General features: G+C 47.6%; 2 protein-coding genes across 2 annotated transcripts; both read left to right on the top strand.

Annotated features, from left to right (window-relative positions):
* The first annotated feature begins 2507 nt into the window (after positions 1–2507).
* LOC8036867 (alpha-scruin-like) lies at positions 2508–13313 on the top strand. Its single transcript, XM_040213990.1, has 5 exons — positions 2508–2559; positions 4375–4558; positions 7624–7821; positions 11403–11620; positions 12166–13313. Exons 1-5 carry the CDS (start codon positions 2541–2543, stop codon positions 12378–12380), a joined length of 834 nt encoding a protein of 277 aa, XP_040069924.1. The 5' UTR covers positions 2508–2540; the 3' UTR covers positions 12381–13313.
* Positions 13314–13508: 195 nt separating this feature from the next.
* LOC8036868 lies at positions 13509–24117 on the top strand. Its single transcript, XM_029994602.3, has 5 exons — positions 13509–14293; positions 15056–15091; positions 15699–15839; positions 19787–19929; positions 23920–24117. The coding sequence occupies exons 1-5, from the start codon at positions 14209–14211 to the stop codon at positions 24040–24042; spliced, it is 528 nt and encodes a 175-aa protein (XP_029850462.2). The 5' UTR covers positions 13509–14208; the 3' UTR covers positions 24043–24117.
* Positions 24118–26960: the final 2843 nt, after the last annotated feature.

Raw genomic sequence — 26960 nt, forward strand, 5'->3', positions numbered from 1 at the left:
ATCCTGAAACGGAGTATACAGCTAGGAACAAAAGAAGATAAAATAAGTTGGTGTATGCGCGTATCTCCCTTTATCCGGTCTATTTCGCGCTCTTTTCACATATTTTAATTCTCCTGATGTATCCCCGTTGGTCTTCAGTTTGTCCGCTCGATTTTCGGTTGTTGACCTCCCAGCTGGGGGAACGCTGCAGATCGTTGCGACCCTGGCAGTGAAACGGCACGAGAAACGCATGCAGAAGCAGACGCCTGGTACGTCTGCTGTAGCTTGCTCTGCAGCCTGCCAGCCGGAAGACACTCCAGCAGTCGCGGGTTGCATTTGCGAGTACACCGCGAAGATGTTCTTCTACTGCGTTGCTTTCACGAGCAACCACCAGGAACGCCAAAATCACAATCTGTAGCGTCCCCTCGACTGCTTCTGTGACGTATTTCAGTGCCATTTCGTGGACACCGGGATGCATCGGCGGCTTAGAACTCTTAACACTTAAGAAATAACCACTTTCAGATACACTATTGGAGCCTTTTTTTCGGCGTGTTATTCCGGCTCAGTAGCTAGTGTGGCATGTTATCCTGGATAAAGTTAGAAACATATTTTGCGCGGACAGGCAAATACAGACTTCCCTTTCTGCCCCTACTTGCAGTTAGTTCCTTCTGTTTTTTTTTTTTTCCTAATAGTATATTAAAATAAACTCTCAGTATGCACACGCTAGTTGCCAGGCTCGGCCTACGTCCGCAGCGTAACGCTAACACACGTAGTACGAGTCTGCTATTGAAAGTATATTACAGTAGATAGGAAATAAATTATGTCATCTAAAAAATACACTCCAAATTTTATTTTCTGTTTAAAATAACGACAAAAGAATCAACAAAATTTTAGCGTGTTGCTCTTTTCCAAGGGACGCTTCATCTTCGCTAATGATTATCTAACATAAAAAGAGCACTACGACCTTCGATTCCGTTCGCAATTATGATTCTCCAGAACGCTGTCCCTGTGTTCGTCGTTCCAGGACGTGTCGTGCTGCATTACCACGTGCTCAAGAACCGCTGGGACCTCTGCGGCATGATGCCAGAGCCGAGGAGTTACCACGGGGCAGTCCTCATCGGAGGCACAGTCTACATCACAGGTAAGCTCCGTGATTGTGCACCTTTTGTAATCACCCCTCACATGGTGATTACAAAAGGACGTCTAACCAAGTCCTAATTTGAGACGCAATGATTTGGGGCTTACTCAGTCTCTTCTTGAGAGCCGACTATATAACAGCAAAATCTTTTTCTTCTTTTTTTTTTGGGGGGGGGGGGGGGATGGGGGGCAACTGTGTACGGATTTTTTGTAGAAGTAAAGAGTGCGCGTGCACAGCCTTAATTAGCACTCGAGGCGCGCGTTCGCCCATACGCCCTTTTCTTCGATTGGCACCGAAAGGTGTCTGCAAGTCACATGCCGTGAATGTACCATGTCCCCGACGAGTGAACACGCCCTTATGCGGCGTATTTACTAACCACCATAGCAGCGCGTGCACTGATGTTTCGCGCGCGCTGACAGCGAGCTACCACAACTTTTATTCCACACCAACGCGCTGTTCGTCGCAGACGATAAAGCGTGAGACAAAGACACATGAGCAAAAATCGCTTCGCATCGCACTAGCGCCCGGCGTTACTGTAGAAACCACAAATGATAGCAATGTTTGTCGATTTTTGCTCACATGTGTTTCAAGCTTTAGTTGCTTTACCCACAGCTCACGCTAATCTTTCGGTATTTTCTGGGAAGCACCGAACATCTTTGCAAAGATCGGTGGAAAACAGATAAACACCGAAATTGACTATTCGGTGTTAAGGATATTTCCGATGTCTAAGCTATACACTGGAGCTTACTGGAATGTGAAGATCACTAACAGTGCCTCATCAGGGTGAACCCACAGAAGCGTTTTATTTAAATATTACCACGGCCACTTTGGTCCCTCTTGTGCACCACTGATAGCCTGTCTAGGTAATTGGTGTTGTTGTGCCTGAATACAGTAAACAGCGATTAACGTCGGTCTTATATTGGGAAAGTAAACATGCATATATTACGCGAAACCGTATCAAAACTGAACGTTGCAAAGCTAAAATCCAAAGGCTCTTTGTTATAAAGGTCCTTGACACGCATGCGAGACTAATGCATTACCTTGCAATTCAGAGCACGATACACTTGAGTGTTCGTACTTCCGCGGCAGCTTTCAGTGCACAGCGCTTGCTCAGCTCAGCCTTGCTGCGTCGGCGGGGGGAACCAAGTCCAACTAACTCACGTACTGCCCGGTGGCAAACTGTCAGGGGATCGACGTCCAGACGCATGCGTTTGCGCACCAAGAAAAAAAAAAAAAAAGGAAGAAGAATAAAAACACGTAGTGTGATTTTTCATTTGCCGTCATACGTCTGCTCGTGAGAACAAACACCCGCGATTGCAAGCCTGCCAAAGCTACATTCCGTGCATAATGCATGTACTTGAGCGCATATGACACTAGCTGAAGTGCCATGCTTTGCTTCTCGGCACCAGTTGCTTCGTTTACCATGACCTCCGAGACTGCCGGTGAGCGAATCTTCCTCCAGCCAGTCTAAACACTCGGCCGCCCAGCAGAGGGAGTAATTATACTTTGTTTTTTCAGTGCTCCGCCAAGTGGTAGTAACGCACCGCTTGCTGAGGGCTGTATGCTCAGGAAGCGCATTCTGAACGTATGATCCCTCTTTTAGAGTAACTGTATCTTTTTGAAGGGCAACTCTGGTCCTAAACGAAACCAAAATCAGTGACTAGTATCGCTTTAGTGGCACGAAATATGATCACAGCCGAAGTATTACGTCAGAGCGAAGACGCGCACTCCACTAAAACCGATTTGAAAGATGCGACCAGCTGTTCTTTAGCGGGTTGGCTTTTAGTCAAGGCACGCTGGGCGACGCGTACCGCAGTACCCCCGTGAAATCAACGTCTCGGTGGAACTGCGGTTGATTCCGCACGTTGTACCACGTATACCGTAGCACCACGGGGACGTGACGTCGCGGCCGTACTGCTGATGATCAGTGTTGCCGTCCCTCTAGCAGATAGTTTCGGTTTTGCCGTAGACTACCGAAACCAAACTTTGAACCGCGATATCTATAAAACTACACATAACATCTGGAGAAAAAAAGAAATACCTTGCAATTCAGGGAAACTGCCTGAGCTAAAAGCAGGAATAATCCCAAATTCGAAAATATTGACCGGAGTTGCCCGTTAAAGGCCGACGTACAACCCCGGTTTTCTGCAGAGAAAAAATCCCCTTAGCCCTCCCCTCTCCTAAGCTATGAGGGGAGCCAAGATGGGGCAAGGTAAAAAGTGGAAAGAATATAGGAGAGGAGGAGGAGGCGTGCAAAAGTGGAAAGCGCGAAGTGTACGTCGGCCTTTAAGCAACAAGCGCCAAAGCAGGGTGACAGTATACTAAGTTAGCTTAACGGTGCGATGCTACAGAAATTATTTAAAACAACAATGTCCAAAAACAGATATTGTGCGAGGCTCCAAACAGCCACCTGCTGCTAAAGCTCTTAGTGCTCCGAGATATATAGCGACCGAGAGGAACTAAGCCTTGCCGCTATCTGACGTCAACTTACTTTCACGGCGTTTTAAAACTCTGAACGTAGGTGGCGCCAGCCGGCATCCAGGTCAAAAGGTTTAGTCGTAACTATCCGTTCATCCATCCCTTGCAAGCAACGCCCACGTCGACAGCCTTGTTCAACATTTTAGAGCAGATCAAGGTAAATTCGAGCGCTCGTCGATGATGCGGTTAGACTACCCGGTCTCTATGTGAATAGGAACTTGTAATGTATGCACGCGCTGAAGAAGCCAATACGATCGTCCTTCTACACCTGCGTTGCAGGTTTGCGTTCACATCGGCAGTCTTTTTGAGAAAACGTTTCTTCGTGACATTTACGCTAGAAAGACAGCTAGGCTGACGCCGGTCTTTGACCTTCAATACTGTAAATTAAGCCTCATATAAACTAATGTGCGATTGATTATTCCACGTAAGATTCAATTACATATGCACGATAAATCACACAAATAGCTTTTTTTTTCATGAAACGCCATCACAACAAGATGTTTTTGAGACTACAGTATTGAATAAAGCATTGGACAGAAAAAAAAAGATTGACTCCACGTCCAATGACGAGATGAATTGGGAACCATGTTCAATATTGAGTTCACTTCTAAGCTTTCATCAACACGCTATTTAAAAACTGGCATTGCCATGTTTAATCGAATCATTAAGATACTTCCACACGCCATTTCTTACTGACATCAAAAAAGAAAAACGATCGACACGAGAGTTAGTTTCAGCAAGCTTGTTGTCTCCATGGTTGCACTCGCCATCGCCGGCAGGGGGCTTCGATCCCGAGACTCGCAAGTGTGGTGAGCTGGTGGCTTCCAAGACCACCTTCGCCTACGACCTGGAGACGATGGAGTGGTCCAGGAAAGCAGACATGATATCCGCCAGGGCCGCCCACGGCGCCACTGCCTGCTTGGACAAGGTGTACGTCTTTGGCGGCAGGGGGCGCCTCGGTCGGTGAGACTGCTCTATATTACGATTCTTTATATAGGGTGACTGAAATAACCAGGCTCGATCTAAAATGGGCTGTAAAAATCGGCGCCTGTATGTAGCAATGAACTTTACCTCAAAGGTGCATTTCAGAGGTCGGTTTTATCCTTTAAAATTACAAAGCGTAGCTGCCTTTCTGTAAAACATTGCGCTAAAAAACTTGCCAGGGTCAACGGCGGACGGTGACGCTGACGACCGAGTCGAGTGGCCGGGTGCGTTTAGCGTACGTATTGATAGATGGCGCTACATCCTTATCGAGACTGCTCGTGACGACCGTGATCTATTAAAATAAACACATGTTTTATGTTATGTACCTTTGGTTTAAAAATAAATGCGAACAACAAAAGCAAAACCTAAAATACACAAAAAAAAAAACGCGGTTGCATAACGACGCCGTCTTTGCTGCCGACGGATTTCGTCTGAGTGTCGTATGCTTTGTTTCGCTGGTCGGGTACACCTTCCGACGCTGCTCCTGGCGCCATCTATCAATACGTGCGCCAAACGCGCCCTGCCACTGGACTCGGTAGTCTGCGTCGCCATCCGCCGTTGACCCTGGCAAGTTTTTTGGTTTTATTTTTTGCAAAAAGGGAGCTACGCTTTGTATTTTTACAGGATAAAACCGACCCGTAAAATACACATTTGGCAAAAGTTTAGATTGCTACGTGCAGGAGTCGATTCTTACGGTCCATTTTAGATCGAGCCTGGCGACTTCAGACACTCTATAGATATATATGCGAACATTACTAGATCAACCTAGTTGTGAAACTGCCACGCTGCTTCGTCGCTCAGAACGTCCCCTTTTCCCCAAAATTTCAATGTTCTACAAGGGGGAGTATAGTGGCAAAAGCGAGGCCAACATCAGTGGGAGGCGCTGTGCCAAAAAAAGCGGACGGCCGCCTGCGGCGCTGCAGTCGACATCTTCTTCCCCCCTGTAGTAGCTGAGGAGGCGACTAATTTATCAAACACACTGGGATTTAGGGATAGTGAGGGGAAAATAAACACGGGGAAGCTGGAGATAACCAAGAAGAGATTATCTGACTGGTGGAGTAGGTCGAGCGTTCGTTTTCCCCGAAGATGTAACTAAACGCGAGAAAACACGAAAAACATCCGACCAGTCGTTACGTCATAAAAGGAACTTTCGGCCGCCAAGCGCGTGTCGCTCGTGTGGGCAGCGCGTGCAATTGCAAGCTTGCCAGCTATGTTCCCGTGATATCACACCAGTAGTGACGTGTTTTTTTTGTTTTTTTTTTACCTTTTTAAAGATAGCAGGAGTACGCGTGCCTAGCTTTGATAGGCGCCGAAGATGCGCGAGAGCGGAGATTCCGAAAACTCCTTTTATGACATGACTAGGGTGCCTTCATGTGCGCTTTGCTTAGGGTGGTGGCATCTCGCCATTTTGTCTCACACGTTTATTTTTATTTTTTGTTCAGAAGCGCGTGAAAGAGCGTGGCCCTGCACGCGTTTGTGGCGTTGACTGTATTATGGCGACATTTTATTTTCGTTGATTTCTTTGTATTTTCCCCGTGAGCGCGCGCTGTCGGCATCGGGTACTACAAAGGGTGGCATCACCCTAAACAGAAGGACATTGAGGCACCCTAGACATGACGGTCCGGGAAAAGGCGGGGGGGGGGGGGGGGGGGGGGGGGAAGGGGGGGCAATGCGGTACTTTGAATTTTCTGGAGGCTCTGCGCACCGAACTGGAAAATAATCTCGATATTCGTGATCCTAGAAGCCAAATAAAGACGATTTATATGTTTTTACTCAAATACAGAACCGCTTCAGTTCTGTTCTAAAGGCCTGTTCACACATGCAGCGGAGCGCTAGAAGCATAGCGCTGACCTCGCGCTAAGCGCGTGCTGACAGGAGTGTTCTCCAGCTTTGTATCGCACCGTCAAAACTGTTGTTTAAGGCAGACGATAAGTAGAGCTGGCGACACGTGAGCAGCGCTATATCAGCGCTTGGCAGCATGTGAGAACTGGCCTTAAAGGTGTCAGCTAAAGTTTCCGGCAAACGGCTTCATTCATGAGACTTCTGGAACCAGAACCCAAGACCGCACTGAGCTGAAAAGTTTCTATGAAGACGGGAATCCGTTCAACGGCAGCGGATGACTCGCAGCTTTTCCGCTGCACAACTGGTGTCTCCCTGCACAACTCGAGTCTCCCTGATGACATCAGACCGGAGTTTTTCTGATCCTTTGCAACGTTAGGCGCCATTTGAAATGCACGTTGCCATTCAAGGAACTGCTGTGTCAGAGGCAGTGGACACCATGTCACAAGATGCCCTTCCTGCTTGCAATTCAGGCAAAGCTTGAGAACTTTCTGACAGGAGTTCTGTTGAACCTTGATCGGGGCTGCGTCTTTCTGGTGATAGAATTGCTTTTGACAGGTACTGCTTGACCGTGGTTTGTCATTCTCAGAACACACAATTCAGCTTGTCTCTGACGGGGTTATGTTTGGCTGTTATATTTCCGCTTAGCGTTGACGACAGAGCGGAGTTTATCTTTCGCATCCTCGTGGGAATCCAAAACTCTTAAAGTATTCGCGTCTGCATTTTTGGCCTTCCCGCTTGCTCGATCCAACTTCATAAAGGAGTTGAGAAAATCACCGAGGGATGTGAAGCTCATGTCAAAATACATTCGCTTCGCCTTGTCGTTCAGGAATTCAAAAAGTATCCCGAACTTTTCAGCCTCGTCTCCAACGAAAGGGCATTCCTCTATCAGCAGCAGCTTCTGGATAGCTTATACTCTATGCACGTTTCTGTTGGAGACTGCCCCCGAGAAAATATTTTTCGGACGACACTTTGAAATTAAATGTTCCGCTAAAAAAAAAAAAAAAAAAAAATCACGGCAGGATGTACGGAGTTGGCCAGCTGCCAGATATTTTCGGAAACAATAACATCAAGCAGAGAAGAAGAGGTAAGGGACAAGGGCGAGGCGATGCATCGACAAGACGCAATGGCGCGCAAGGGCCGGGACTCTAGCGGGAGCGTTTCTGTACATGACATGACGGCTGTGCCGTGTCCACGGTGTCCAGGGCCCTGACCTCGACCGAGGTGTACGACCCCGGTTCGGACAGCTGGAAGGAGGTGACTCCGCTGGACATTGCCCGCATGGCCGTGGGCTGCGCCGTGGTCGACGACAAGATCTTCCTCGTCGGGGGCATGACCCCCGAGACCGGGGACCTCCACCGCGCCGTCGACAGGGTCGACGTTTACGACGTTCACTCGCACACGTACGTGGAAAAACTGGTTCACACACTCGCGACTGCTGACGACCGTGTGCCTTAAAACCTCTTAAAGTTTCTTACGACGAGAAGACGCACTGGCGCCATCTATTGGCGAGCCGTGGAACACTTGGCACTTCGACATATGTGCAATTTTTTTCGCTCGTAATTCTTTCTTTCTTGGCTCAAAAAACTTTTGACAATGCTATAAACGACCCTTTTGATCTCGAGAATACCGAAAAACCTTCGCTCCAGTGAAGCGCAGTTCCAGGGTCACATCATGGATGGCGCCAATGTTCTTTCTCGTTGTAAGAAGTCGTAACAACGTGGTCCAAACGAAAGCGTGTGCACAGATCTGAACGTGTACTCTATTTCCCGGACTAGAATTTGCACGAGCAAATTTTTGGCATATAGGCCGACATGCTGGCAACAAACGAGTCAGCGTTTGCCCGCAGAAATCATGAGAAATGCAGCGTCTGCGCAGGCGCAGTGCCAACAGCAGCACCACCGCAGTGGCCGTGACGTCAAAGTTGGGATGGTGTATGCTCCGCACCTTGTACCCAATCAACACCCGGCGTATATTTCACGCGTAAACATATTTTCATACACAGCACAACTCGAAAACTGCCTGCTTTATTAGCGCACGACACCTGTATCGTACAGAAATCATGAATAACAACCTGTAATTCACAAAATTCATGACGGCTGGTCGTAATAAACGGTCTTGGAAAAAAAAAAAAAAAACACTTCCTTGAGTATAGTTTGCACCTGTAGGTATAGTCCGCACCGCGTAAAACTTTTTAACTTGTAAACACGCAGAGCCCGCGGACTACAATCCGGGAAAAATACGCCATATCCGTTTGCTTGCCGACGTAACCTGAACGTGCCGACTAGAATCCAAGAGTCCGACGTCCCGTTGAACCGTTTTCAGGGTTAAAAATATAGTACAGATTATACCATCCGGTTGGGTAGATTGCGCCCAAGTTTGCTAAACGATAAGTGCACGCTTTCGGACGATGGACGGGGTGGAATCCAATCTATTGGATAGCATAATTTTTAATCGCAAACCAATGATTTTTCGGCACAGCTCAACTAAAATGCTGAGCAAACAGACAAGCTAGACGTGAAATACCAACAGTGCAGTGTGCACGGAAAGTTTGGCGGCCGAATGTGACTTTCACAGCCGCATCCGGTCGTTTCCGAACGCTGTTTGACTTTCGGGAACGCCAAATTTGCAGCGTCCCGTCTAGCGTCTCTGCGTGGAAAGCTGCTCATGACGATTGCACCGATATGGAAACCGAATGGTGTGCTCTAATATAGGACTGTGCTCCTTGTCGGATAAGCTGACAGGGAGGAGGAAGCGATGCGGTCGTTGGACCAGTTAACCGTCCACCTTGCACCGCTTGATCCCGCGCTCACAGCGGGGTTGGGAGATGAAAGTCGAACGATTTACTGGTACCGCGAGCACCCATGCATTAGGCCAACACCACCTAGACAGAAGGCCTCCACACGCGTCATCATAGTCAGATCGATCGAGGCGAGAGATTGGGCACGAGTGCTGCGTCAGTGTTTGGCTGCGGCTCGTGGCCAATCAGCGCGTCGAAGGTCGGGCTCCGGTCCAATAGCCGACCGAGCGCGATCCGACTGTGATGACGTTTCATAGAAGAAGAGGAAACCATGCGGAGGCCTTCCGTCTAGGTGGTGTTGATTAGGCCCGCTTCAGACGGAGCAACTTTTCCAGCAATTTTGAGGTTGCTGGCGTTTTGAGGTTCGGCTCGAAACGGACGAGCAACCTGAACAACTCCGAGACGTTTGAAGCGGCAGCAGCCAATAATCAGGGACGCGATATTTTCACGTGACACTCCTGTGGTGGTGATAATGACTAAAGACTTGGTTCTGGTTTGAAATGGATCGTTTCTGGAAATAAACCTTTTCAGAAAAATGAGTTAGTATTCTCAACGCCATTCAAAAATATAAGAACACGTTTTTAGCGCGTAGCTGGGTGTCTAAAGAGTGAAAGAAAAAGAAAATTTTCTGATGATGATAACAAGTCGTAGCAATTCGGTTGCTGCGTGTGAACACGGGCGGCCCGTGTTGCTGGTGTTGCGACGTCAAGTTGCTGGGTGGAATTGCTCCGTCTGAAGCGGGTCTTAGAGCGTAGGTGTTTCGCTGCCGCCTCGCAATGGCTCCTCTTTGTGACGACATGGAGAGGAATGACAGATCGTGACGTGACGAGTTGTGATCTACTTATCATTCGTCGCGACCGCCAAGTCCAATGGTGCGGGCGTGCGAAAAGCACTGTCGAATCTCGGAGTCATCGCGTTCTGGAACCAACACCGCCACCGTTGACTGACTGACATCGCTCTTGTTTCCGTCGATGAAAGCAGAATGAAGTAGTTTTAAAACGTCTAGGCGAGTACCTGGCCAATCGTGAAAAGCCGACAAGCGACGCTAAGCTGGTAGGTCGCACTACTGCCCTACCAGCTTAGCAGTGGACCGCGGAGTATAAACAACTGCTAGCATGGCGCATGATTGGGGCCCCATGTGTGCAAGCTCAAGCAGCTTACGCGTGATAAATAGCTTCGGCATGCTTGCACTTGCACGGGCTTGACCGCGCACGAGCAGAGACACCGCGGTGACCAGTCGCCTTGCTTGCAATTGCCTTTTTTTATTTTTACGACATTAGTTCACGAAGTTTGTCAATGACTACTGTAAAGTTTCATTTTTTTTTTTTAATAATTCCATCCGTTTTTGGCCTACCACAAACTGATCGTGTAGGAAATCGGACGAACAGGCCACGAGTGCAGCATATCATGGATTGTCATATGAAACGAAGATGGCGACCGGGTGCGTTTTGATTGGCGTACACTGCAAGTGACAGAAACAAAAGGCGTGGTTTTCTTGTCGGGTGAAACTTCATTCGCTGTGGAGCGAAAATGAACTGCTCGCTATTCGCCAAGCCTGGCGTTTCTTAAATTGTCGGCAGCTGCATTCTATAGTCCCTTACAGGTTAATAAAAGTTTTAGGGGGAAAGGAACGGCTAGGGAGGAGGAAGCAGACGGAACGCTGGAGAAAGGAGGGGGCTTCTTCCTCTCCTCTCCCGTTCAGCATTCCGTTTGCTCCTCCTCTCCAGCCTTGCATTCCCTCGATAACTTTTCTTAGCCTGTAACTGACTATACACTCTAAAAAAAGCCCGTGAGTCTGCTTTCCCGCACAACACTCGGAGAGCCAATCACCGCTACTTACGGAGGCAGCTCAGCGAATGACAATGCCGAAACATATGTTTAGACCAAAAAACGCAGTCTGAGTTGTGACATTAAGCAATGCAAAACGTCACGCTTGCATTGCTTAATGTCACAACTCAGACTGCGTTTTTTTGGTCTAAACATATGTTTCGGCATTGTCATTCGCTGAGCTGCCTCCGTAAGTTGCGGTGATTGGCTCTCCGAGTGTTGTGCGGGAAAGTAGATGCACAAACATTTTTTTAGAGTGGGAATGGCGAATGGTGTCGAGGCATTCCAGTATCGGGACTTGTTTCAGCATGCGAACCTCGCTCAAAACGGTGACGTGGTCCGCGCGCGCGCGAGCAGGTGGTCGGCAGGCGAACCATTGCCCAAACCGCGGGCCTTCCCCGGCGCCGCGTCCGTGGGCGGGAAGCTGTGGCTGCTGGGTGGCTGCTACGACAACTCCGAGCCGGGCCTGCCCCTGGTCAGCCTGAGGGACGTGGACGTGCTCGAGCCCGGTGGAAGCTGGCAGCATCGGGGCTGCACCGTGCACTCCAGGCACGCAGCCGCCGTAGCCATTGCCGGTGAGAAAATAATAATAATAAAAAAAAAAAAAACAAGCACAACGCTTTCTTTGACCACAAATTGAGCAAAAAACGCTGCTCTATATTCAAGATGTAGGGTAGATTTATGTTCCGTGGACTCAGCAAGTTGCGGGGTTACATTAGGTAATGTTACGTGACTATTGACCTTTATACTTTCCCCGATTTCTTCAACGAATACTTCTCCTGCCGAATTTAGCGAAAAAGCTTCGACCTTTTTGCTGAATTTAGTGAGAAGGGAGAAAGGCTAAACACCAATGGAACTGGTGCATAGTCATGCACCAATCTAATTGATGCATAGTTATACACCAATTTAATCGGTGCATTACACACCAATTTATTAGTTGGTCCATAATATGTATACCAGCTACACGGCATAAACGTGTTATGCGATTCCAGTATGGGTCGAGCGGGCGTACGTTCGCAATTTTAGTTTCTTAGATTGTGCAATAAAAAAAAATACAAATGGATCTTTGACATTATATGAATGTCAAGTTTTCGTTATGTTTTGTTGGTGTCTGTTCCAGACACCAACATCTACGTCATCGGCGGCACCAGCAGCGTGCTGAACGGCCCCCTCAAGCGTCCCGAAGTCTACCTGCAGCTGGACGACTGCTACCGGTTCCCTGCGGAGTACCCCGAAGCCATGACGGGCATCGCCGCCGTGTCCATACCCCCCAAGACGGTCACCTTTCGGAGCCAGTCCCTGACTTGCATGATCCAGGAGAGGCTAGCCGAGTAGCCTCTTGTCCCTTGTGGTGCACTCAACTCGCCGACTTCTGCTTCTCTGAGTCGTATCTCATGACGTCTATCTCCCTCGGTGTCGGGTTTTCGACTGTGGTATTGGCAGTCCGCTCTCAACCAAAGTGTCCCCCGAATCCGTTTAAATACACTGAAGACAAATCACGTTGTCCACCAATCTTCACTCTTCTTGATAACGAAGCACTGGCGCACATTCCACTAGATGTATAGACATGATCAACCCTTTGAATTGGGCGGCGACTTGTTTCACCCAGGCAGGAAAAAAAAAGGAGGTTAAGGCCATCTAGAGGAGGAAACGTGAAGCTGAGAAACGAGGACCTCGCACCTATTGGGCTATGCTGAAAGAACGACCACCTCATAGCGGTGAATGCACGAACCTTAGAAACAGGAATACCGAAGCAACTAGCGGTTACAGTTGCGAATGGGCATATTTTGAGAATTGAATGGTCAAGCAAGCGATTGGAAATCAAAATTTTCTTTTCTTGACAGCGATGTTTCTGCTAATCTTGTGTACGCAAGCTCTTGATTGCATATGGCGTTGTGCTTACGAAACGTGATAGCCCTCGGTGGATGAGATCTTCGTGCTTGAACTGCTACGTAGACACCTAAAATAAAGTCGTTTGTGTGAGACCTTCCAAAGAGTGGACGACACTTTATAAATGAGTAACGTAACGTGTATGAATAGCACATGTCTTGCATACAGACATGCAGCATCAGGGACAATTTAAAACCAGAATTTTGGTAAATAATATTTTATTTGAGTAACGCAGGTAAAGGTTTGCGAAAGTTGTATATACGACTACAAATCTTTCAAGCTACTACTAAGTTTTAACGGATAGTTTTCGAGGGCCCAATAATGCGCCGGGCGCGCGCTTCGAAATGTGCTTCAAAGCGGCAGTGCGCGCTTCCGAGATCAATGTGGAGCGCAAGTCCGTCTGCTTCCTTTGCAGGGTCTGGTGACGCCAAGAGGTCTACCCACTATCCTTCAACTTAAAGATAAACGCTGGGCAGTCTTCTGCCTCTCTGGTTAGAGTCCCTATTTCTCGCTTACTATCCTCCAATCAGAGCCAATCAGAGCCCGCGGCGTTCTGGCGTCTTCACGATCCATGGAAAGGAAGCAGACGAACTTGCGCTTATAATACATAGTTTAAAGGTTCACTCCCCTAATTGATGCAAGTTTTGTTTTCAGGCTCCAATGTAACGAGTTCCACCTTGGTGGGAACTTGATGGAACAAAAAAGAAATGCAATTATAATATGAAATTTTACGTGCCGTCCGTGACGTTGGGGTAGCGTTTCTAAAATTACAACGTCGTTTTTGCTCATGTAAGGTTACACTAAGGATCAGATCACCTCAATACTGTCAGCTCGGAGACAAATATTTGTACCGATTATGACCTGTTTTGTCCGTTGTATCTTGTTGGACATTTCGTTGACGTAAGTGTACTAAATACTTCAAAGAAATTCACTTCCTTTCTCTCTAGTGTAGAAACTAACATGTCGAACTCCGCTTTATTGCGACTCGAATAAGGAAATTATTAAATATTCACAAACTAGCAAAAAAGAAAAAAAAGAAAGCGCTTGGATGGGCAGGACAGTAACCGATTTTCTCTCAGTCGAACTTTGTCGTGTTATCTCGGCTCACTCATACCGACCGAGATAAGTTTTCTTTTTTTCCTATCTGAGCCTGAACAATGCCCGTATTGATAAAAGGCTGCAACGTGGGATCCTCCCCTACGTATCCACGCTAAAGGCCTCTGCTTTGGCCTCGTGTTTGCTGCCGACCGCCATCAAGTCTCCAGGAGCAACTATGGTTATTAGGTGTGGGCTTTTTTTTGGACTGCTGTGTCTTTGGCTGGGTCCTGCCCAGGCCGCCGAAAAACCACCGAGTCAAGGTGAGTAACGGAACCGAACCAAGTTTTTATAAAACACCGATTTGTTACTGGTGGCGGCACGGAGTAACTATGCCCTTTGTCGTGACCCGTCACGAACAGCAAATAATTCTGAAGAAGGCTTCAAAAGACCAATATTTCAGGGAATCTCCGCCTGTTCCCAACGAACCAGCGTACGACAAACGCTGGCACACATTCCAAGAAACACCTCGTTAGGCTTGAGCGCTCAATGTTTGGTGACAAAAGAAAGTGTCTGTGAACAAGTTGTTCAGTTAAAAAAATTAATTCGGTCACAAGAAAAAACCAAAAACGCACATACTTGGAATTGCATCTTCAAGCACAGTTGATAGGTTGTTTGCATGCTAAACAATTACAAAAAAAAAAAAAAGGGTGAAAAATATGTATTAAGGCCGGTTCAGACACTTGCGTTTGAGTGCGTTTGACTGCGTTGCGTCGAGAACCGAAAGCGAGTCACCGGCACATCTGTGCTTCGCATGAAGCGTGGAATCCAATTCAAGGAATCATCTTGGCACGCGATAGAAGCAGCAGGGATGTCCTGGTTTCTTGCATCCGCAACGCAGTCAAACGCAGTCAAACGCAACTGTCTGAACCGGGCTTTAGATGTCGTCCAAGACTTTCTGCATATTTCATTCCTCCACAAGATTTTGTTCATTTTTATAAAGAAAAGCAACAAAACATTTAAACAAACACTATCTCTATGATTGACAATACGTCTTAACACTTACACACTGCTCTTGCATTCAGGGCTGCAGTGCGATGGTTGCGTGGCGGTTCTACAGGGTGAGTACCCCAATTTCTAATATACGCAGTACATATTTTCTGTTGGCGCTCGATTGATTGCCCAATTAACAAATATCGGTGTCTTGCACTGAGTGTTTATACTTTATAAACTCCATGGTACAGGTCTGATTGTATAACTATTTTTATTGGCGCTCGTTAGGCTTAATTCAACTTAAATCGAACCCTTTTCCAACTCAACTTGAACCACAGTACTTCGCTGCTGCCTTTGACGCAAACAAAACAACACAAAAGGGACACACTCTACCAGCCAGGCAGAGAGATGTGTTTTTGGAGAAATTTGTTGTTTGATATGGCAGATGTTACCATAACAAAACGAAATATGAGAGAGAGAGAGAGAGAGAGAGAGAGAGAGCTTCTGCGCACGTTAAGGACGCGCTTTCCACAACCATATCAAACAGACAAACGTGGTAGCTCACAGATTGGAATGGTCTATAAAAACACAAAATACCGTCTTCATGAAAGAAAAAAAAAAAAGAAAATTTTTCACCTTGTCTCAATCCACTCAGTCTCCCACAGTTCAAAATGAATCAGCTTGTAGTTCGCTCCTAGTCTGTGAGCTGGACTGGAGTCAGGTGTTTCTACTCAGAGCTGCACAAGAAGCTGGCCGACAGCCAGGGACGGAAGAAGCTCATCGAGGCTGCGCTTCGAGGACTCTGCAACACGGACAACTTCGTTATCTACAGGCACAGTCCGCCCAAGATGATGAAGGCCTGCAGCTTCATTCTAGGTAGGTGCACTTCCCAAGTACATCGCCACGTGATGAAGCAGGTGGTACAGACGTCGGAACGGGGTGAACGTCGCAGTGATGCACGCAGACATGGGCGTACCAACCCGGGGGGGGGGGGGGGGGGGCAAGGGAAGCGCTTGCCCCCCCCCCCCCCCGCGCCAGTTCTCAGAGTGGGGGGGCAAGGCATGTGTTTTGCCTCCCCCCCCCCCCCCCCCCCCTGAAACAGCCGCAACTAGGCAGGGCAAACATTGCTCGGCGGCGCCCAATAGATACCAAGGGCGCCGCACCCCCGACCTGGGGGGGGGGGGGGGGGGGGGAAGGGGGGAGGTCTGGTTTGCACCCGCCCCCCCCCCCCCCCCAACTCAAAAATAAGTTGGAACGCCACTGCACACAGACGAATTCGATTAAGCTCATAGCTTCTTGATTTATTGTACTCGCTGAAGAGGCTGGTCAAGTCCCACAGAGGCGTAAAAGCAAGCTTGCGTTACTGCGGGACTGCCGACAGGTAAGAAAGTGCACAGGGCAATAACTGCTGAGATTGCATGGCGCTGTCTTCCCGTGAATGCTTCAAAATACACTTTACAGAAAAAGGGTATCACCTTACACCCTTTTGTCCCATGTAATGCACCCCAAAACTTCATTTCGACGTACAGCGCCCTATGGTCCAACAGACGGCCCCAAACTTTACGAGGGGCTGGATAACGGTGCGATATAACTTTTTAAATCACTAAAGTGCGTATCAAAGACCACAGAAAAAAGACACTGAGGTTTTGCAGTAGGGCCAAGAAAACCCCGATTGTATTTTTTTTGTGTGTAGTCAATAACATATACTTTAACTATTTTAATAAGTTGTACCCCACGGCTATCAAGCCTCTAGTGAAAGCTAGTACCGTCAGATCGACTTAATTGCGCTGGTACGTCGAACTGAAGTTTTGGAGTATCTTATATGGGACGAAAGGTGTAAGAATACATCCTTTTTTGCTATAGGGCTGTGCGGCTGAAGTTTCGCCGCACGTACGCAGCGCCACTCCGCCCCCTGGCGAGGCGCGCCGATACTTGTTAGAAGTACGAGGAGCAGACGACGCGGGAGGCTGGTGCGCTTGTCGTGCTGGCCTCGCGCTTCGTAAAGTAATGTACCAAATGCAAAAGGTACCCAAATGTCACAGCATCATATTAAACAGATAGGTATCCGCCTCCCGAAAAGCTTTGTTTGGTTCCTGGGAGGTTATTTAAGAAAGATTGTCAGAAGCATGAATCGTCAGCTGTGCGGAGGACAGGTTTAATTGTTGTTTCTCTATCTTGTCGCGTGATTCAGTAATGCAGCTACGCTTGCTTGTCACATTAATAGGGACTTTTTGTAGGTCACACGCGAGAGCATGCAGAGGTTTTGCGTTGCTTGGGGGCGGTACGAGCTGGCGCCAGTGGGGCCCGCAATCCGACACTGACGTTCTACGATAAGTCCCTAATGTAATAGCTACGATGGTTCCCCATAGCTGTCTACAAACAAAACTCAAATATGCAATTACCATTTTTTTTTTATCAAGGACTTTAAATTTGAGAACCAATCTCACTTTGCTTACCCGCCCATTTTGTTCCCCGATGTGAACAACAGAAAGATGGTAAGCGGCAACAGACCTGGGGAAAAACTAGGCAGATAATCGTAGCCCCTATTGCCTACCGACTTGAACGCATAATTGAAAATAAATTGACGGCTGTATTCAAGTTTTTTTTTTTTATATATTAATAAAATTATGTAGTTAGCCCACAACAGGTATAATTACTTTCCAAGGGCCTCTCAAAATTAGATTCTAGAGCATCCCGGGGTCGACCAATTTGAGCGGGTTGGCAATGTTAGACGTTCCTAATGCAATAGCTAGGACGCTTCCCCATGGATGCCGACAAAATAAACCCGATTATGCAGTTACTATTTCTTAAACAAGTTTAAATTTGAGAACCCAGCTTACCTTGCTTACTAGCCAATTTTCCATTTTGGTGAATTAGTGGAGACTGGGTCGAGAAAACTTGAAACATAAACCGTGGACAGAAAGAAGTATCTCTCATACGCGGTTGATATTTTTAGTTTTTTTCGCCCCAGTCTCGAGTAATTCATCCAAATTGTTAATATACACACCGGCTCGCCTGCGCTCTCACAGTAATTTCTATTAATTTTGTTCCCTGATGCTTACAACAGAAGGCGAGTAAGCAGAGAAAGACATGAGGGCCAATGAGGCAGATAATCATAGACCGTATTGAGCACAGACTTGAGAGCATAGTTGAAAAGAGATTTACACTGACGACCGTACTCTAGTTCTTTTTTTATATTATTAAAATGATGTAGTTAACCTCCAACAGGCATAATTACTTCCCAAGTAACTCTAAAAAATCAACCCCGGACATTCCTCGGTCCACCAATAAGAGTGTGTTGGCGATGTTAGATGTATAAATTGAAAGCAAAATAAAGAGAACGAGGACAGCACAGGGCACGTCACAAAGGCCAGTAACTAAGCCTTCATGACTGAAGTTTAAAATTAAGTAATATGCTCTTGCAGAGCAAGAGAGAGAGAGTGAACAAATATTGACGACGCTCTCCTGGCACACAGACTCAAGATATATCAAGTTTAATTGTACCTAAACAGCAAACAAAACAAATAGTGACGACAATTTTTTTATTTGTTCTGAACCGGAACAGTCTTCAAAATTATCATTCTGCGGTCACATAAAAATAAGTTAAAAAAAGGGACGCTTTACGACGCAAATGCAAGTCGATTGGAGATCCCTTTTTTCACTAATAAAATTAAAAGTGGGTTACTGACGCGCGTGCATGAATTGCAATTCTACCGCTTTGACGGCAGCGACAGATGCGCGCAAACACAGCAAGGTGTCGCGGCGTATAGTAATATATATATATTTTGTTGGACCCGCTCAAGATAAAAGAGGAGGCCTTATTGACGTACCGTTTCGCTTTTTCTTTTTATTAAAACTTGACCCAGTGTTGCGATTAGGCTGTGCGTGCCTCGTCATTAACTTCATCCGGATGAATTAGAACAGGCGCGGCATGCTTCCATCAGCCGGTAACTCCGAGAACTGACTTGAGTTCAAGGTGTGTATGCGACAGCGCAGCTGTGCGCGAAAAGACAATTTATACAATATTGCATCCTCATCTTTCTCCAAATAGCCCTGACTTTGAAGAGCTAGCGAAACCATAAAGAAAAAGAGCATTTATCTCGAGGCGGATGTTACAGTCGACGCTGTCTTGCACTTGCGGGACACACTTCGCCAACGACAAATATTCCTATGCCTGGATCATTTGCTCCACCCCGGAGACCTGACACACAGGCAACCTTTCTTTGCGGAGGTTCGCCTCCCTAAAAAATTATTAGTTTTTTAACGGACAGAAAGCTTCAGCGCGGTGCCCGCCATTGCAACTGGCAGAGCGATGGGACGAGCGTACGGCTAAGTAGAGCGAATTTGGGCCACGGCGTGGCGCCACCGGTATCGCTCCAGCGCGCCCCCTGGCCCAGCCGAACGGTCCCATACAGCAGTGATAGCAGCTGTATTGTGTTATCCTTGTGGTCTCTTACCTCCGAAATAGCTTCAAACGCTTGCCGTTGTGGAACATCAGTTCAAAACGAAAAAGTTCGGAAATAACGCGCATACTTATTTCGTAAAAAGCAAGTAAAATTTGCTTGTATGCTTAGATTATTCTAGTCTGGTTATGTTCGACCGCTAGCGCTCAAGAAAGTTCGGTTAAAGCGGCGGGTAGTTGAGAACGCTATTTCCATGGCGGCCATATCTCCCGTACGACGTATAGCCTGGTTGCGTGGAAGCAGCTCGCTAGTGGCCAATGCATGCGCCATTTATTTTTTCATTCAAACAAACTCCTTCAAACGGCCAGCCAAAAAGAAAAGGGTACGTATTGATGCAACGTGAATTACTCCCAACGACAGATAACTACCGAGGTGAACTCACGTCCAGTCTGCAGTCCTTCTACAAGAAGTACAAGGTGAAGGACAACCTCAAGCTACAGAAAGAGTTCTGCGACAGCACCGTCAAGCTGTGTCTGCCAGGGCAGCGGGACGCCGACATCAGGGTATGAAACCGTTGAGTCGCTATCGTGTCGGCTTTGCAGTTTGTCTTCTAAAACGACAAACAACAAAAGGCAGCTTCCATACGAAGCTACGCCGCCAGAACAGTATAGACTGGCCGGCCGCCATAAACGACACAGTAGTGGGCCGCAGGCAATAACCTTAAACATATCGGCGCTTGCCGCCGTGCTGAGCAGTGGCCATTCACCGGAAAACAGTTCGAAGTCGTCAAATGTGTATCGAAGAAATGTGATTCGGTGGTTCGGGGAATGGCAGCTGCTTAGCGTGGCGCTGAGAACCAAGACTCTTTAAAGGGCAACTCCACTCAAATCCGAAGATTTGGGGAGAATGAGTGATTTCAGATTAAAAAGCACTAATAAAAGACACTGCATCATTTGCCTCGCAAAAAAGGCGATATATATTGTTGTAAACACGAGCAGAAATCAAAACCGAAATTTCGGTTTCGTCTGGCAACATTGGCCTCGGGCCGCCAAGGGGGGAAACTACGGAACACTATACATGTACATCGAGGGATATCAGAAAGATTGGCCTTAATCAGGAAATAATTATCATAGGATACATGAGTGCCCACTTAGAGGAGTTTGACAGGTTCATAGATACAACCGGAAAGCTGTTAGAAGATTTTTGTGATGCCCTGGACCTAGTGCTAGTTAACGCACAAGTGAAATATGACGGGAAAATAACGTGGGATTGAAACAGCTCAATCTCAACAATAGACTACTGCCTTATGTCCGGATAACTGTATGACAGGTTAGGAAGTATGGAAATAGACGAGGAAGATACAAAAAGCTTAGGGAGTGACCACAAGAGAATTAAGATTACAGTTGGCGCTTCCGAACCAGAACAACAAGCTCAGGGATGAGGAAATAAACCAAAACTGAAAGAAGCTGAAATACAAAAAAAAAAAAAAAAAAAAAAAATCTATTTTAGTATTGAGAACGTAGTATCGAAACAACCAGAAAGAGAATGGCCGTATGAGGATCTAATAGGAATCTAAGGGAATTAGAGAAGCATCGAAATAAACAGAGGAAAGCAAAAAAGAAGACACAAACCAAGAAGTTGGTGGGATAAGGAGGTCAAAGCAACCATGTTGCGGTGCCAGGAGGCATCTAGGGAGCATAGCTGGGCAAATAAAACGGGAGCCTTACCAACTGAAGTAGCATCAAATGGGAGAACTTACAAGAGCAGCAAAGGCAGGCGTCACCTTTAATACGGGCCAAATTGGGAGTGGAAATAAAGAAGAAAAAAAAAGGTAGAAATGCTGCAAAAAGGTATTGGGAGCACATTAAAGCGCAGGGGAGAAAGACAGCGAGTTTTCAACACTTACCGATCACACAGGTGCGGAGAAGAGTAGAGGGGGAAGAGGCACGGGAATATATTAGTCAGATAATCGAAGAGGCTTTCTCCCAACTTGAGCAGAGGGGGACGGTGGATAGCACTGACAGCAGCAGTGTAGAGGAGCAGAATTGTGTAACAATGGAGACGACCAGATGAGCACGGGACAAGGCAGAAAGTAAGGTTTCGGCAGGTACAGCGACAGGCCCAGACGACATACCCATGGAACTCATTAGGACACTAGGAAACACAAACAGGTTGAAGTTACGGCATGTGATTAATCAAATAATTATGGAAGGAGAGGCACCCAATGATTGGAAACTAAGTAAAGTGAGACTAATGCATGTATAAAGGCAGAGGAAACAAAGACAACATAAGTCATATCGCCCGATAACGGGAACTTCAGTTCTATACCGATTAGCTAAGCAGATAGTAACGCAGAGAATGGAGGAATGGGCAGAAGACGTCCAGATACTGGGTGAGCTCCAAAAGGGATTCCGAAAGGCAGAAGATTGAAAGATAACTTATTCGTCACCACTCAATGTGTAGAAATAGCAATGAAGAACAAAGTTCCTTTATGGTTAGCCTATTTGGAGAACAAGGGAGCGTATGATAACGTGGGCCAGGAAAACCTCTGGGGTCAGCTGAAGGAGTATAATTTAGACGCAGATATGGTTAGGCTTCTTCAGCAGGCGTACACAGACAATAAGGTAGTTATAACATGGGAAGCTGAAACCAGATAACCCGCAGCCATAAAAAGAGGACTCAGGCAGGACTCTCCACTGCCACCTCTGCTCTTCATGATATATCTCAGTGAAATGGAAAATAAATTAGAGCAGAGCAACTTAGGTTTTGATGGGAGCTATATGGAGGAGGGAGAAACGTGATACAGGTAATGCCAAGACTGATGTATGCGGACGATATAGTACTCATGGCAGATAACCAGGATACATTACAGGAACTAGCTGGAATATGTGGAAAGGAAGGGGACACATTGGGCATGAGTTTTAGTAGAGACAAGTCTGGGGTAATGGTGTATAATGACGAAAGAGGGAACTCCTGAGGACACAAGATTGTAATAAATCATGTAAAGAAATGCCAATATCTGGGAGTCTGGATCAATGAGGGAAGGAAATATCTAGGGGAACATGAGGAGAATATAATTAGAAAAGGAAAAATAAATTAATCCATTATGAAGCCCAAGGCACTATGGAACAATAAAAGATATGAAGTGGTCAGTGGTATATGGAAAGGAGTGATGGCACCAGGACTGTCTTTCAGTCAAAGTCAAAGGTTCAATCATAATTAGAAATTCGACAAAGAAGCGTAGGCAAATGGGCACTGGGAGCACGTGGAAAGGCACCCAATGAAGGAGTGCAAAGAGACATGGGCTGGTCGTCTTTTGAGCAGGGAGGCAATTAGCAAGTTGAAGTTTGAACAAAGGTTGACCGACATGGATGATACGCGACGGGCACGGACAGCATTCAAGTATTTATACATGAAAGGTTTAAAGACAAAATGGACAAACCGAACCCTAAAGCTTACATTTAAATACCTACGTGATGCGGCTGAGCAGACCACTTCAGCGGAAAAGGGAGTAAAAGAGGCACAAAGGAAAATGTGGGAGAGAACAATGCAGGGAAAATGAGCTCTAACAACGTACAGGTCACAAAAACAAGACACACGAACATATGTTTGACAATTCACTGGGAAGTTCTTTAGTGCTTGAGGCGAGAACGGGAGTTCTGAGGACGAGGACGTATATGGCTAAATTTCAGGAGACAGACACATCATGTGCCGCCTGCCATAATGAGAGCGAGACACAAGCTACCGGACGTTACAAAGGGTGCAGCCATTAACATCCATCCATTCAGAACATGGCTATCACGTGGTACGAGATGTTACGTGATCCTCTGCGCAGCAGGCGCAAGTGTAGTCTGCACCGCACTCTTCACCACGCTTTCGCGTCAACGACATTCGAAGACGTCCGCACAACTGCGGCATAAGTCTGCGCAGAGTCCGTAGTGTGAACGAAACTCCGAGAGAAAATAAATCACAAACGGTGAGACGACGACGGCGGGGACGGCCGGACGTGCTTTCAAGGAGCGCGCTGCGCAGGCGCGTTCGCCAATCACGTGGACACCGCTGAGCGCCGAAAGGGAACGTTGCCGACGTCAACCGTTACACTTGCCCGGAGAAGTAAAAACAAACAAAAAAAGGCAATGGTGATGACGTTTAGCTCAATGTTGGACGCCCGCGCCGTAGCTTTGATTGCGCTGTTGCGGCAACTTGGCGCGTTACAAAGTTTGCCGGATCGTTGAAGAAACATTTAGACAGGACAAGGTCGTGCTATTTTAAGTGATGTCTTCATATAGGCGATACAGAAGAGGACTGCATTGTTGTTTTGTTTTTTTCCAAACAACAGAAATGAGGCGGACTCTTGCTGCCGCTCTTTAACGCCGTTCGCTTCAACATATTCTTTTTTTTTATAACTTTTGTAGCGATCTTGTGAAATGATCACAAAAAAGTGCCTGTCAACAAGTGATAAAAATATTTCATAGTCCCTTTTGACGTCCCTAGTGCAAATATTTATTACGATAGCGCACGGCACGTAGTAATTTTTCTTTACTATTCCGCAGATGGCACCAGAGGGCATGACTGTCGACGAAGCCAACCAAAAACTCGCCGAAGACATGGGGACGATGCAGCAGCAGCAGACGGATATACCGCCAAAAGCTCAGATTGATAGGGACGAGCTGTGATACTCCCACCACCCACTTACACCAGGTCACTAGAGAACAAAGGTATCATAAATTTCAGTCAAAGTCATCGTGAACGAGTGGGAATGTTTTGTTTGAGTTCCGACCTAGCGGTCGAAGATCACGTGCAACAGCATGCTCATCAACTCGTGTTTACGGCGTCACGTCACGGCGGTCGGCATACGCGAAACGCCATCATTCAGTACCGTTCAGTCTCGTTTTCCATGCACCATGGCCACAGCTCCTGTGGACAAGCGCGCTTGCTTAGAAACGACGAGTTATTTGTGTAAGTCTGGCATTTTCCGTGATCACAAGTGCCAAATGCACTTTCAGCACTAGATTATCAGCATAGAATCAGCGCGAAAATACACGAGGACCAAAGAAGAAAACGGACAGACTAATCGGTCGGGGTCACGTGGTGGTCACAGCTCCCAGTACGAGCTGCGAGGAGGCCCCGAACACGTCGTTGATCGTCTGTAAACGTCGCCGCCTTCAGCCGCGTTCATACTCGCGAAAAACCCCCTTGCCCACCGACTGAATTTACTGGGCGAAAAAAGACGGCGCCCTTGATATTTGTGCCATCCGACGCGTTCGCGCGGCTCCGGTCTCTTACGGATATCAGAGCAGACTGCCCGTCCCGTCAGCCTTTCTGCCGACACAATGGTATGCGGAGGGCAAGTTCGTCTGCTTCTTGCGCAGGGGGTAGCGGTGACGTCAGAACGCCGAGCCCTGATTGGCTGATCGCGACCCCCTATCGGAGCGTCGTCTGCTCCTTTGCAACGTCGTCTGCGCCTGTCTTACCCTTCCTGCGACTTCCGGAAGTGCAGAGGCCAGATTCACGAAACGATCTTACGCCAAAAATGTGCGTAAGACAAAACTTAAGAACAAATTCGTATTCACCAAACGAAATTTTCGTAAGTTTTGCGCAGGTTGAGACGAAATCCTACGACAGCTCCGAAGCTGTCTTTCGCACTTCTTACGATCAAATCAGCATGGCCGACAGCGTCGCGGTCGCGACGACCCACGGACGTTTATTTTTCTACGTGCGCTTCTCACGCGTCCCCACTTCAAGCAGCAAGAAAAAATGTGAAAGCCGTTTACAAGTCCCTGTAACACCGATTTGGAGCGCAGCTCTTGAGGAGGAGGAGGGAAGGGTACTGAGCGGGGAATAGATTCCTCCTCATTCTCCTCCTCCTCCCCCCCTCATTCTTTAATATGCTCCGGGGGGGGGGGGTCACCTGACCTCGGGGGGAGGGGGTCACGTGACCTCGGGGGGGGGGGGGGGGGGAAGGTGTCGCGTGACTTCGGAGGGGGGAGGGGGGGGGGTCACGCGACCTCGGGGAGGGGGGCCACGTGATTTTGGGGGAGAGTCACGTGACCTTAGGGGGTCACGCGACCTTCGGGTGACCTGGGGGTGATCTTGATGGGGGTCACGTGACCCCCTCAGGTCACACGACTTCCCGGGTCACGCGATCCCCAGGTTGCATGCTCTAAGGTTGCATGCAACTCAGGTTGCATGCGACCTGAGTTGCGTGCAACGCGCGGTTCTGCCGACGCCGACGGCGACGCCGCTCAAGCTGGAAACGGGCGCCTAAGAGCTGCGCTCTAAAAAGTAAAAAGTACTTAAAACAGACCACGACGAACAAGAACGCTGGATCCACAAACACCCGGGAAAAGCTCCAACGGCCACGATTCCACCGAACGCGACCAAGCAGGCACTCCGCGACTCGTCGGCCGTCTGCCCACGACCGGCTGGCGTGCTGAATGGAATGTGCCCGCGCGACCCTTGTGAACCCTTCCCGTATTATACTTTGATCGCTGACCTCAATTTTAGATTAAGAAGTCAATTTCTTCCTCTTGTTATCTCCTTGTTTCCCGAGGCAACGGTGACTCTTGCCGGTGAAAAAGCGGTGAATCTCCGACAGACGCAGGAAAGGTAAAGCAGCCATCGCTTTGACTAGCAGACGTAAAGCAGACGACGTTAACTGCGCCAACCCGCCCACGCTGCTAAAGAGAGGGGTCTCGTAGCACACGAAAAGAGGGAAAAAGTATTTGGGAGGGAACTTGCGGACACTAACACGCTCACTCTCGGTTCTTAGCAAACAAACCTCGGCGCCTCGGGACACCTCGCCAGTGAGTCCTTTGACTTCCCTCCTTGATGCGCGTCTGCTAGTTGTGAGACAAAGACAACGTACCGCTCGAGTTATTTCGTCTGCCCTCTCTGCGAAGTCGAGCTCGCTCGTAAAGACCTGCACTTCCAAAAGTCGCAGGAAAGGTAAGACAGACGCAGACGATGTTGCGAGCAGACGACGTTGCAAAGGAGCAGACGACGCTCAGATAGGGGGTCGCGATCAGCCAATCAGGGCTCGGCGTTCTGACATCACCGCTACTTCCTTTCTCATGCGCAGATGAAAATGAGCCCACTTGCGAGGCGTATACCAGCGAGACGGCGCCATTTGCCACAACCTGGGAACCCAGAGATCTTAAAAGAAAAAAGTCGCATAAAGATCCTATTAGGGATGTCGGGAACCGGTCGAGGTGCGAGTTCGACCAGGTTCGACTTTTTCGACCTTCTTGTGAAAAGTTCGACAAAGGTTCGATTGCTACGCGCATGCGCAACAGGCTAGTCAGTTGGCTTCGGATTGGATGGTGATGGCTAAGGAATGAATTTAGGGCAGCCCTGATTGGTTATTTCAGATAATACAGCACAAAAAAATTAAGTTATTAACTTCTTCAGTGATTAGAACGTTTTTTTTAATTGCAACTGTTCATCAAATTAAAATAACCCTTTGCATAAAAAAAAAATTCTCCAAAGCTAGACGTGCTTTATCAAGGTCTGGCCACACTATCCACTAAGTCGAACCGGTCGAATTTGGTTAAAAGTGTGAAGGTTTGTCGGACCGGTACGAACCAGTCGAGCC

Source organism: Ixodes scapularis, unplaced genomic scaffold, assembly GCF_016920785.2.
Source record: "Ixodes scapularis isolate PalLabHiFi unplaced genomic scaffold, ASM1692078v2 PGA_scaffold6__148_contigs__length_123643588, whole genome shotgun sequence".
NCBI lineage: Eukaryota > Metazoa > Arthropoda > Arachnida > Ixodida > Ixodidae > Ixodes > Ixodes scapularis.